Source organism: Ursus maritimus, unplaced genomic scaffold (assembly GCF_017311325.1).
Source record: "Ursus maritimus isolate PB19 unplaced genomic scaffold, ASM1731132v1 scaffold_4, whole genome shotgun sequence".
NCBI classification, from domain to species: Eukaryota; Metazoa; Chordata; class Mammalia; order Carnivora; family Ursidae; genus Ursus; species Ursus maritimus.
The window spans coordinates 65,980,280-65,992,965 of record NW_024426552.1 but is presented as its reverse complement, the minus strand read 5'-3'; the positions used below and the strand labels follow the sequence as shown (position 1 = coordinate 65,992,965).

At 50.3% G+C, this 12,686-nt stretch overlaps 1 protein-coding gene across 1 annotated transcript in view; it reads left to right on the top strand.

Moving 5' to 3' along the window:
• Positions 1-12,686, top strand: part of MYLK (myosin light chain kinase) — a 129,444-nt gene that overhangs the window by 73,415 nt on the left and 43,343 nt on the right. Inside the window, exons 19-21 of the mRNA XM_040621726.1 lie at positions 7,002-7,052; positions 7,848-7,975; positions 9,896-10,049. Coding sequence (XP_040477660.1) covers positions 7,002-7,052; positions 7,848-7,975; positions 9,896-10,049 — 333 coding nt within the window. The remainder of the gene's footprint in view (positions 1-7,001; positions 7,053-7,847; positions 7,976-9,895; positions 10,050-12,686) is intronic.

The window sequence follows — 12,686 nt, the reverse complement described above, 5'->3', positions numbered from 1 at the left end:
ACAGGGACTCAAGCTCCAAGGCTTTATCTCCCAGGATCAGGGTTGTAGGACTGGGGTGGAGTGTTCTAGGGAACTCCCAGGTTAACAGAGATCCCCAGGGGCTCCACTCCTTCCTTTAATAGCTTTCCAAGCATGTGCCAGGAGCCATGCTAGGCACTGGCGGTACAAAAGGTGAACAAAATTGGCCCTGTTCCTGTCCCCAGGAAGCTTGCTGTGCTGTATGCATGTTGGCCGTGGGCTTCTGCAGTTGTGATGCCTCTGATGAGTGCTGACATACGCCCTTGAAGGGCCATCGAGCCCAGCCTGGCAGTAGTGATGTGTGAGCTGGGGGCTGCTGGAAGAAGGTACCAGAGTTGGCAAAGAGCTGAAGGCAAAAGTCTGGAACTACAGAAACAGAAAGGCATTGGGTGTGGGGGATTGAGGGTGAGGCACGGCCCAGCAGCATCAGCATGCCCCAGACAGCCAGGAACTGTGTTTCTAGCAAATTTCCCAGCTGCTCCTAATGCACACTCAATTTGGAAAACCACAGACATTGAGCATCGAGGGCCTGGGTGACCATGTTCCCCAAGAGGGAAGAATAAGAAAGAAGATGGGATGAGAGCTGGGACGAATCTTGAAGGTCCCTGTGAGATGAGTTGGACTCGATCCTCAGGGGCAGTGGCTGGCATTGGAGAGGTTTAAACAATGAACCGATGGCCTCAGAATGATGGCTGTATTAGAGCAGGGCCAGGGGCCCAGAGGCCAAAGAGGTTGGAACTAGAATAGTGACAGTGGGGATGTGGAAAGTGGCAGACCAAGGAGGTATTGGATGGAATTGACCGATGTTAGTGACAGGAGATAGAAGGGAGGGGCCTTGGGAAGGGCAAGCAGCAAGTTTGGGGAAAAGATCCTGGATTTGCTTTTGGACATGTTGGGCTTGCAAGGGAGGGGACGGTCAGGTAGTGGGATGTATAGGTGAGGTGAGGAGAGAGGTCTTGGCTCCAGGTAAAATGAGGCCAGCACAGAGAGGGATAAAAAGAGGATCTCTGAGAGCAGCAGTAAGCAAAGTACCCCAAGGGCATCAGCATTTGGGGAGCAGTGCTAGGCCAGGAGGGGTTGCTGCCTGGGACTGACCAGCTGTGAGAGGGGACTGAGCTCCTCCTCAGAGGGACGGAACAAGGGGCAGGCAGTGGGAGGATGTTAGCTGCTAGCCTGACCATGTGGCCGATAGCTGCCATGGGATTTGCAAAGATGGTTGGATTTTGTTTTCCTTCTAGGATATTCCTCTCCCACAATGGCTGGTACAAAAGTGTAAGGTGTTGGAGAAGGGAATGAGAGACACAGGGCTGACATTAATAATAAGATAATAAGACAGGTGAATGCAGAGGAGAGGAAACTAGTTAGTAACCCAAGGAGAGCTGAGAGTTTAAGCATCTGGACCAGCAAGAGTGTTACCTGGACTGAGGACTCGCACTGGGAGAAGGAGCTCCAGGAGCAGCAGGAATGCTATCTTGTAGGTACAGAGCTCAGCTGACACAGCGTGGCTTACGAATAGGTGAAGGAATGAACAGAGAAGTCCCCTGGGAATCCATCTGGGGAAGAGGGGTGACTGGGGGAAGTAGGAGGCTGGTATTAGAGCATGCAGTCTGTACTATACCTTCTTCACGACATAGCTTAATGCTTTTCAACAAATACTCCTTCTCCCCTTCACATTTTGTGAGTGAGGGAACTAAAGCTCTGAGAGGCTAAGTGACATGCTTTACGTCACACAGCTCAGGGAGCAACAGCAGTATCTAAACCCAAGCCCAGCTCCAGAGCCCATGCCCACTGCCTTCCTGCAAGGGGACAGAGAAGAGTCTCGAGGGCCTGGATTTGGGAAGTGAGCTGGAGTAGACGCAACAGGGAGAAAGCAGCCCCACACATGGCATCAGGGGGCTCAGGTCCTCTTTCTACCTTGGCCACATCTGGTTTTAGGAGCCTGACGAATCACCTAGGAATCTATCTCCTTTTTCATGACCTGGAAACAGTGTGAGGTGCCCTGCTGGTGTTTGGTTGGGCAAAGACCCCAATGGGAAAAAGGACAATGAGATCATGGGTTAGACACTGCATGCCCTGAGTCCAGCTCTCTGTGAGAAACCAGGTTTTAGAATCAGGGGATTCTGCTCGCTGACCCATGAAGTACGTTCTTCCAAGCGCTGGACACAATTAACGGATTTCAGCAGATGCCCGTACAAAATATGTATGGCAGAGGCTACAGAACTTCATTAACATTTAAAATCGTGTTTACTAAGAGGAACCAAACCAGCTTCACATGCTAACCAATGCAGACAGCAGGAGAGGCAGAGGTATGGGGCAGACAGCCAACTTTGGCCTTCCATCCAAGTAACGGTGACGCGGGTAGAGCCTAGTTCGGGCTCCAGCTCTAGCCACGTAGGTTTATCAGGACTGCCGGGAGGCGTAGACGCGGACTTTGGGCTCATGTGATTTCGTGGTGTGCTGCCGTCGTCCTCCCTGTTCTCTCTCGGCCTGCCATTCCAGGGCCTGTGGCGCTCCTTCCCAGCCTCCAGAGCCCGGCCACGGCTGCGTGTGTCCCTGCGGCTGCCACAACAAAGTGCCACAGACCGGCCGGCTTGCCCAGCAGCAGTGTATGGTCTCTCTGTTCTGGGGGCTGAGGTCCAAGTGCAGCAGGTTGGCAGACTTGGTTTCTTCGGAGGCCTCTCTCCTTGGCTTGCAGATGGGCGCTTTCTCCCTGTGTCCTCACGTGGCCTTTTCTCTGCACGTGTGCCCCTGGTGTCTCTGTGTGTGCACATTTTCTCTTAGAAGGACACCGGTCCGTTTGGATTAGGACCCCCACTCCATGGCTTCACCATACTTAATCACCTCTTTAAAGCCCCGATCTCCAAATATGGTCATATTCTGAGGTACTAGGAGGCTAGAGTTTCAACATATAAGTGTTGGGGGCTGCCGCTCAGCCCGTAACAGCAGTTCCACACAGCTCGTCTCACAGATGGCTCTCGCTCTCCATGGGAGGTCAGATCCTGGCTCCGGAGCAGCCCTTCATCTTCCCTGGAGGGCCTCTCCCTTCCCAGCAGCCCTAGATGAAGAAGGGAGGGGCTTCGCGGCTCAGCCTGTCGTGGCTGTTCGAGCCCATCTGGTACCCGCTTCCAAGGGGTTTGACTTTCCCATGCTGTTCCATCTCGGGGCCCTCCCTCTCCACTGAGCCCCAGCCTTCTGCTTTCAAACCTGTACTCCTCTCTCACCTGGGAAGAAACCTTGCTTGACATTTCCTCTTCTGTCACCCTGTGTCTCCTTGCCCCTTCAATTCCAGAACTCATGTCGGGTTAGTTGATTCCCTACCTGCCTCCTTGAGAATCTCCTCTGGAGTGACCTCTGACCCTGCTGTCTCATGGAACCTGACGTCTCACACCTTACCCATCACTCAGTGCTGGTCATACGTGAAGCCCACTTCCCAGGGTCCATTCTCCACCCTTGCTTGCAGGGACAGTCCTGCGACAGTTCCATCTGTGGAGGTCCACAGTGCTCTCCATCCCAGCTCCTCACCGTGAGCATTGCCTGGGATCAGACCCTGGCCCCTTCCCATCTTTCACTGCATTCTTTCTCCCAAAGAACTGACCCATTCTCACAGTTTGCATTATGATTGCATGTTTGATTCTGGAGTCTTTCACTTTCAGTCTCCACCAACCTCCCTCTAGGATTCTGATCTTGGGCTTCTAGCCTACAGGTGGGTTCAGTTCTTTGATCTACCACATTCACTTGGACCAACCCAAATGCCTCATCTTTCACTCCCAAATTCTGTATTCCGTCACTACGATTTTCCCCATTTATCTAAGTCAGAAATCTCTAAGGAATCTTTGTACCTCCCTCTTGGTCAGCCCCTAAATTGTTTTAACTTTCTTCTGTCTCTTATTTATATTTTCTTTTCTGCTGCCTTTACCAAGGCTGGACCTTGGTCCCTTCCTTCCCAAAGGATGGCAGTAGCCTCCGAATTGGATAGCCTTGCCCCCTAGGAGGTGGGGAGACCTCCAGGGGTCCTCAAGCCCAGCGCGACTGCTGTTTGCGTGCGGACTCCCTTTTCACTCAGGACAAAGACCTAACTCTCAAACTTGGGATTCTAGACCAGCACTGTGAGTCCAGCAATGTTCTGTGTCTGCTCAGTATGGTAGCCATGAGCCACGTGTGGCTATCGAGCCCTTGAAACCTGACTACTATGACCGAGGAACTGAATTTTTTATTTTCTTTACTTTGAATTGTCACACTGTCTTCACACCACTGTTCTCTAATCCCACCCCCGCACTCTGGACAGCCTCCACCAAATATCACCCTGACCCTCAGCTCGAGCCACTGTCTCTGATCCTGAACCATGGGGCCCTTCTCCTGTCTCCAGTTCAGATGTTCCATAGCCTGCAGGCCCATCCTGTGTCCCACCATCAAGCCCTGCCTAGCCATCCCCTCAGCCCACAGTGCACTCTCTCCTTCATTTGAACAACTGCATTGTGTTTGCTGAATAAAACTTTTTTTTTTTTTTTTTTTTTTTTTTTAAGTAGGCTCTATGCCCAGCGTAGGGCTTGAACTCACCACCCCGAGATCAAGAGTCGCGTGCTCTCTGGACTGAGCCGGTTAGGTGCCCCCTGGCTAAAACCTTTAAAAACAAAACTTTCCAGTTAACTTTTATTTTGAAATAATCTCAGACTTAAAGTTACAAAAATAGTACAAATAATTCTTGTATACCCTTCACTCTCATTCCCTAAATATCAGCATTTTACCATGTTTGCTTTATCATGTATTCTTTCTCTCTCACTTTTTTCCTTTCTCTTTCCTTCTACCTCTCCACACACACATAGGCACATATGTACATATTCGTACATGTAATTTTTTGAGTAATTTAAAAGTAAGTTGCACACATGGTATCCTCAACACTCAAATATTCAGTGTATATTCCTAAAAACAAGGACGGTCTCTTATAAAAACCACAGTTTGGTGATCAAAATGTGAAATTAACACTGATACAATATTATCATCTAATTTATTGACCTTATGCAAATTTTGCCAGTTGTCCCATCCCTGTCCCTTATGACAAAAGGGGAAAAAAAGCTTTTCCTGTGGACCACATACCTTGACATTTAAGCCCTTGAGGACAAGCTCTGATTTCTTACATTTGTGTGGTTTTCCTCTCAGTTCCCAGATTCGGAGTGTGTGCTGTCTGGCATTTGCCTGGCACACAGCAGGCCCTTGGTAAGTTTCTGTGAGATGGGCAGATGGCTCGATAATGGTGACAAGCCAGGGTGCATTTGGGGGAAGCAGGCCTCGCCCTGGGCTTCAGCACACACCTGGTGGTCATCAGCTCTGTGATCTTGGAGGTCGCCTTCTTACACAGTCCTTGTGCAGCTCTTAAGTGGGTAGCGGCACTCTCTCTGTTTTACAGATGCACAGCTGATAATCCGCCACGTCAGCTGACTTGCCTGTGGGCACACAGCAACATCCAAGCCAGGACACGGTGCTGCTTCTCTGTAATCTTGCAGAGGTGAAGCTTTATGGATGAATAATTGCTAACATTACCACCACTCATCCCTTCAATAAATAGTTACCAAGTGCCTCCTGTGTTCCAAGCACACTGAGTATACAGCAGTGAACAAAAAAGAAAATGTTCCTGCCCTCAAAAACGTTTTACTTTAGAGATAGGTAAATAAACAAGTAAATATATAGTTCATTATATGGTGCTAAGTGCCATGGGGAGGATAACAAAGTAGGGTAAGGGAGATAAGAAGTGCTGGGGGCAGGGGGTTGCTATTTGATACAGAGGGGTTAGGGAAGATCTCATTGGTTAAGTGAGTCCCATTTTTTGTATTAAGGTATAATTTCTATACGGTAAAGTTCACCCTTTCTAGTGCACAGTACTGTGAATCTAGACAACTCCATATAGTCATATAACTATTGCCATAATCAAGATATGGTTCCCCCACCTTAAACCATGTTTTTGTGCCCCTTAATGGTCAACCCCTGTCTCCACCCCCCACTAATCTGTTCTCTCCCTATAGTTTTTCCTTTCCTAGAACGAGGCATAGAAATAGAATTATACAGTTTGTAGCCTTTTGAGTCTGGCTTCTCTTAGAGAAAGAGGAATATGTTCTGTGTATCAGTAGAAGTTTGTTCCTTTTTCTTGATAAGTAGTATTTCATTGTAGAACTATACCACAGTTCATCCATTCTCCAGTTGTGGGACAACTGGATAAATTCTAGCTTTTGGCAATCACAAATACAGCCGTTATAACCATTCACATACAGATGTGTGTGCATAGATTCTCATTCCACCTGGAAAATAGGTTTTGATGAAAGACCACAAGAAAGATGAAAACAAGCCATGAAGATCGCTGAGGCTATCTTTGGTATTCATCATGTTGTTATTTAGCCAAATGAATAGGTTTGTGCTGTGAAATTGGTCGGCTTGGGTCATTTTTCTTATTTGAGTTACTTGGGGAAAGTGGAAGGAATGGAGTAGGAATGGAAGAGACCGTTTGGCAAGTTCATTCATTTGTTCATTCATTCATCAATCCATTCAGCAAACACTAAAAAATGAAAACCACTAGTCCACAGTCTGTGACCCAAAGGAAGCCTGAGACCCTTGGATCCACACCAAAGGCTAATTTTAGCTGGTTTGTCTGACATAATTTCCTTTCTGAGTTTCCTGAAGTTTGGGTGAGAGAAGAGTTAGTGAGTGTGGAGTTATCCTTGGTGAAATGGACAACGAAGACTCGAGCATTTTTGAGTTTTTATCTCAGTGGAGGCTCTGGAGACCCCTCCAGAGCCCCCTCCCCCCCCACCCCGAGAGAACTGATAGTCATTCAGTCATGAGCTTGTCTGTGTGGGAGTGCAAGATCTTCTGAAAAACACACTCAAGTGAGGGCTCTGTCCGGGGCAGGGGCAGTGGGCAAGGATCCTAGGATTCAGGAGCTTTGTGAAAGGCCAGGATCGACAGAAAATAACCTGTGAACGTCTTTGTTTCAGGTGATGCAACTGTGAAAAAGAAACCCGCCCCCAAGACACCTCCGAAGGCAGGTAATTTTCACCAGCAGCATTTGGGGGTGAGAGTCATCTGCCGTGAGGGGTTTTTCCTTTGCCCGGCTAGACTGAGCACTGGCATCAGGTCCCAGGAGACCACCACTGCCCCTCCCAGAGTCAAGCTCTGCATTTTTCAGGCCAAATTTTCCCCAAGAGCCGCTGCACAGCCTGGTCCCCTACCCTCTCTCACTACTTGTCTTTTCTCCTGCTTCCCCTGTAGTGTCCCTAGCTATAGGAACGTCATATGGCATCATACAGTACTAGTGACTTTCCCATCCCTTCTGGGAAATTCTCCCTAACCCTCTGCCCTCCATGCTGCCATTAAAGGAGGTGATCCACTCTATGCTGTCTTAATGCTCTGTTCTGTATGTCCTTGTCATATAGAGCCTTGTCTGTTTCCTACAGAAAGACGTGAGGACGTGAACCCTATTGAGCCTGTCAGCCAGGGTTACCTGACGGTTCAAAGGCAGGGTGCTGCTTAGTTAATAAAGGAGTTATCCGATAGATTCAAAAATTTAGGGTAAGATGCAAATTCCAGAGCAATGGACACATGGAGGATTGTGCCATGTAAATTGCGTGGGCCATTTCTGAACAATCAAAATAAAGACATGAACAAACCTAGCAGGCCCATCAGTTCAGACATTCTGGAGCAACGGCTGCTGTCCTCGGTGTTATCCTGAAGGCTCTAGAAGGCGAAAGAGGAACAGACCAGTGTGGACAGCAGCACTGAGTGAGATCAGTCTGTCTGAGGCTCCCTCCCCATTGCTCACTTTGTTACTTGTCCTCTCCCAGTCATGCCCCCCCAGATCATCCAGTTTCCCGAGGACCAGAAGGTACGCGCAGGAGAGTCCGTAGAACTGTTTGGTAAAGTGGCAGGCACCCAGCCCATCACCTGTACTTGGATGAAGTTCCGAAAGCAGGTCAGTGAGGGGGGGAGTGGCCCGAGAACAATCCTCCCGGCCCCTGGGCCAAAAGGGATGAGAAATGCTGTGAGGGTGGGAGCATCCCTTGATCAGCGGGGGCCTTAGACATGGGAGGGCCCCTCCCCCACCTGTCCCCACCCACCACGTCTGAGTTCTTAATGACCTTTTCTTCTGAATCTATCATTAATACCGGCTTTCCAGACCATTTGTGTGACAGAAAAGTATGAAGGTAAAAAAGGAAACCACCCATGCCCCCCCTACCTGATTTTGATGTTTTAGTCTAGAATTCTGCTCAGAGTCGGGAAAATCAAACCAGTGACCCAAAGGACCTCTCAGACCCCATGAGCCTTCTGTGATTCTGGGCTAGCCCACTGAACCCTATCTGTGGTAACAACTTTAACTTACCACGTGCTGAAGGGATAAAAGTGAACTCAAGTTTTTGGATAGATAAATTGTATGTTAAATAGAACCTTGGCTTACTGGCCCAGAAATATACGATTTCTAATAATAGTCCTATGAAAGGAATGTCTGAATTTCTGAACAACCAGCTTAAAGAGACATGGGGAGCCCATCCGTTCCACTGAGCCCATATTGGTAGCATGTGCCCCTTCTGTGTGATCGACAAAGGTCCCAGACAGTGGCTGGCACTGAGTCTGTAACTTTCCAGAGGATGTGAAGATTTCTTCTGAGTTCTCTGGTGCTCTATTTCCAAACCATTCAAATTGTCCTAAGGCCCAGAGATGGGAGGCTAGTACCAGAGAGGAACGGAGGGCTGGTCTCAAAAGATGAGGCTGAGAAGCCTGCCTTATCATCCCAAAGGGTGCTTGCTCTGTGCTCTGTCTGGCCTGGTGGTATCTGAAGGAAGATGCAGTCTCTTCCTTTTCAGAGACATTTGGCCAGGTGCCCCCTGGGGACAAAAGAACTTTCTCTAGTGACGGATATGTTCTGTATCCGTGATCCAATATGGTAGCCACCACCAGATGTGGCTGTTGAGCATTTGAAGTGTGACTAGTGCAACTGAGGAACAGACTTTTAAATTGTAATTAATTAAAAATCATTATAGCAGCTTTGTTATGTACACCATAACATTCAGACGACATGAAATTTGACCTTTTAAAGTGTACGATTCAGTGGTTTTCAATATATTCACCAGTTGTGCACCCATAACAATGATCTAATTCTGGAACATTTCCATCACCCAAGAAAGAAACCCTGGACCCATTAGCAGCCATTCCTCCCTTTCCCTCAGGCCCTGGCAACCACTAACTTACTTTCTATCTCTATGGATTTGCCTATTTGGGGCATTTCATATAAATGGAACCATATAGTATGTATTCTTTTGCATCTGGCTTGTTTTACTTAGCGTATCCATGTTGTGGCATAAATCAGGGGTTCATTCCTTCTTATGGCCGAATAATATTCTGTTGTCTGGATAGGCCACAGTTGGTTTATCCGTTCATCAGTTGATGGACATTTGGGCTATTTCCACTTAATTAATTAAAATCTAAGTAGCCACATGTGGCTAGTGGCTCCAGGATTAGCACAGAAGAGGTCAGAACACACTGGGGTGGCCTTTGTAGGTGGCTCTGCTCAGACATGTTCTCCTGCCGTCCCTCCCAAAGCCGTGGAGATATGGGACCTTCCTCAGCTCTGGTCTGAGGCAGCAAGTGCAGACATGGTTCATCTGCCGGACCCTGCTCGGCACCCTCCCGGCTCACCCCGGATCTGGACCACCTCAGGGAGACTTGGCTTTGGATGCAGGAGAGGCGGGGCCTGAAGGGGAAGCCCAGAGTCCGGACAAGATGGAGCCCCATGCAGCTTGTCCAGCGGCTCTCCCTGAGGGTGGGGAGTGGGGGTCGGAGCCCTTTTCCTTTCCTGGCCCAAGTCTCCAGCGCCTGCCCCACTCTGTGCCCCCAGATCCAGGAGAGCGAGCACATCAAGGTGGAGAACAGTGAGAACGGCAGCAGGCTCACCATCCTGGCCGCACGCCAGGAGCACTGCGGCTGCTACACTCTGCTGGTGGAGAACAAGCTGGGCAGCAGGCAGGCCCAGGTCAACCTCACCGTTGTGGGTGAGTGTGGGAACGCGGTGGCCTGGGGGTCAGAGGACAAGGGAGGCAGAGGCACCCAGCAGGATGGTGGGCATTGGGGCTTTATCTCCCTGGGGCCTACTTCTTCGGCATCCTGCCCACAGCCTCGCGTGCTCCTGTGTTCCCCCTACCTGCCCCCACTCTCTTGCTGGGCTTCATGCTCCTGGAGAAGCCCAGACCCTGCCCCACACCCACAGTGTTTTCCTGTTCTTAGGAATCCCCTCCTGGCTTCTCTCTTTCTAGCCTTCGGAAACCCTGAGCCGCACTGCTCCAGACCCATTCCTCCGGCACCTTCACTCTCTGTCCCTCCGGTCCACGCCCTCCCCGCTCCCCCGCCACTCAGTCCCCTTGCCAGTCCTGGCCCTCGCCCTCGGGTGGTGCTGCCTTCCACGGCACTGCTCCTGCGCCTGGCTCTGGGGGCACCGCGGGAAAAAGATCACGACCCGCAGACTCAGCGCCGGACTCTGCCGGTGTCCAGGTGGAGGCACCAGTCAGCTCAGTGTTCTCCCAGATTCTCCGCCATCACTTATCACCCTGCAGGCCCTGGCCCCTGGCTTCCCTGAGAAATAGGAGGCAGCAGGCGTGAACTCGCACCGCTTCCTGCCCCGCACCAACATGTGTCTGTGTACTTCTGTCCCCTTCTCTCTCATCTTCACCTTCTCCTCTACTTGGCCCATCCCAGCCAAACACACAGGAGCGTGTACGCCTGCAATGTCCTGTCTCGCCCCGGCGCCCTGGCCGCCCCGCCATCTCTCTCTCTCGCCGTCTTCACAGCCACGGCCCCTGGAGGGGCCAGTCTCCACTTTGAGTCTCCTTCCTCACCTCCCTGCGGCCTTCCTCCCACCCCCATTAGTCTGCTGGGACCACCCTTCTCAGGTCACCGTGACCTCCCGATCCTACAGCCACTCCTTTTTCTCACCTCCTGCAGCCCCGTCTGGAGTTGCGCCTCTCTCCAGACTGATTTTCAAGTTCATTTTTCCCTCTCCACCCCAGCCACTGTTTTTCATGCCCCGATGGGCTCTCTCCTGCAGTGTCAGAATACCTTCCTCACTGGCCTCACGTTGTCCTTGAGCCCTGACATGGCAGGTGCGCAGGACAGCAGAGGAACAGCAGATGAAGGAGCGGGCCGATGGGCAGCAGGCCGTGTGTCTGCGCATCTGTGGGCCGGCAGAGGCTGTGTGTGTGACGGCCTGTGGCCTGACGGTTCCTGATTTGATCGCCTTGCTTTGGTGCTTTAAATCAGGACTTTTAAATCTGGGAAGGCCAGTGTGTTAAGGGGTCAGGGAATAGATTTCTCATCTCTAAAAAGACAGGAGACACCTTTTTCTCACTCTTTCTCTCTTTGGTGACTCCAGATGTTCATTTCAATGACTTGCCCCTCAGGAGTCAAGAGCATTTGGGGGCTTGGGGCATTGGTGCTAGTGACCCAGTTTGCCTGCACACTTAGATCTGTACCCGAAGTATTGATTTGGCCCCACCCCCACCCCCATCAGCACGCGTTGGTTTCCAGTTTTCCTTGGTGTTGTCTTAGCTGCCTCAGCTTGGGGAACCTGGGGGTCACCTCCTTTAACTGCTTTTCTGTGACCAGCGCCCCTGCCCCCGCTCTGGCTGGCTCCCTGGTGCCACACGCTCCCCTCCCCCAGCACCACCTCGGGGCTGCGGTTCTGGCCTTTTATGGTTTCGTTTCTTATTCTCCTCAGCCAGTGCTGACAGGGCCATTGGCGTGGCTGCCCGCCAGCTGGCAGGAGCAGCATGTTAAATGCCGTCCTGGGAGGGGAATGGAATGGAGGGGAACGGGCTTTCTGTCTGCCTCCCCCTCCCAGAGCTAAGAATAGAATTGCTCAATAAAATGAGGACTCGCATTGATGGATCCGGCAAGGCCACTTTCATTCAGAGCCCAGGGATTTAGCATTAGTCCAGAGTAAACCTGGATTAGGCCCAGATTTACCTGCGTGTCTCTTGGGGCGTCTGTGCCGTATCTGATCAGGGCTTATTAAGTAGACGTCAAACGTAAATGGGATGAAACGGGAATTGTTTGGGCTGTTCCAGACAGTTTTCAAGCACGTGGGAAGCATCCGTTTGCAGGCCCGCTAAATAAGGCCGATGTAACACGACTTCTACTGGTTAGCAGTAAACTTCTCATCTGTCCTTTAAAATACCATTTTTTTTTCATCTAGGCTATGACTCCTATTTTTAAAACGGTAATAAAAAGTAGCCTTTCCCTCAGTTAGTTTGAATGAGTGATGGTTAACTATTTTAAATGCTTATGTTTTAAAAGGCAGCTCAGGAGTCTGTGTGTTCTGAGAGCTTCCACAGACGCCTGCCCTTTCAGCTCTGCCTTAGGGGGGAGCGGGAGGGGCCCCAGAGAGCAGCTAACCCAGATGCATTCCTTCCAGTAACTTGTCCGGCAGGAGAAAAACAGGTCACTTTGCATATCTTTAAAGGAGAAAAACAAAGTGGAGAGAATCTCCAAATACCCAGTAATCCCCAACTACTATCTGAGTTTGAACTCCTGATTTTTAAGGGCAGGAGATTTCCCTTTGTGATGCTTGGCGTGGGTTGAAGCGAGATGCTTCTAGATCTTACTCTGCTGGATAGCCCATAAAAAAGCAGGCCCCT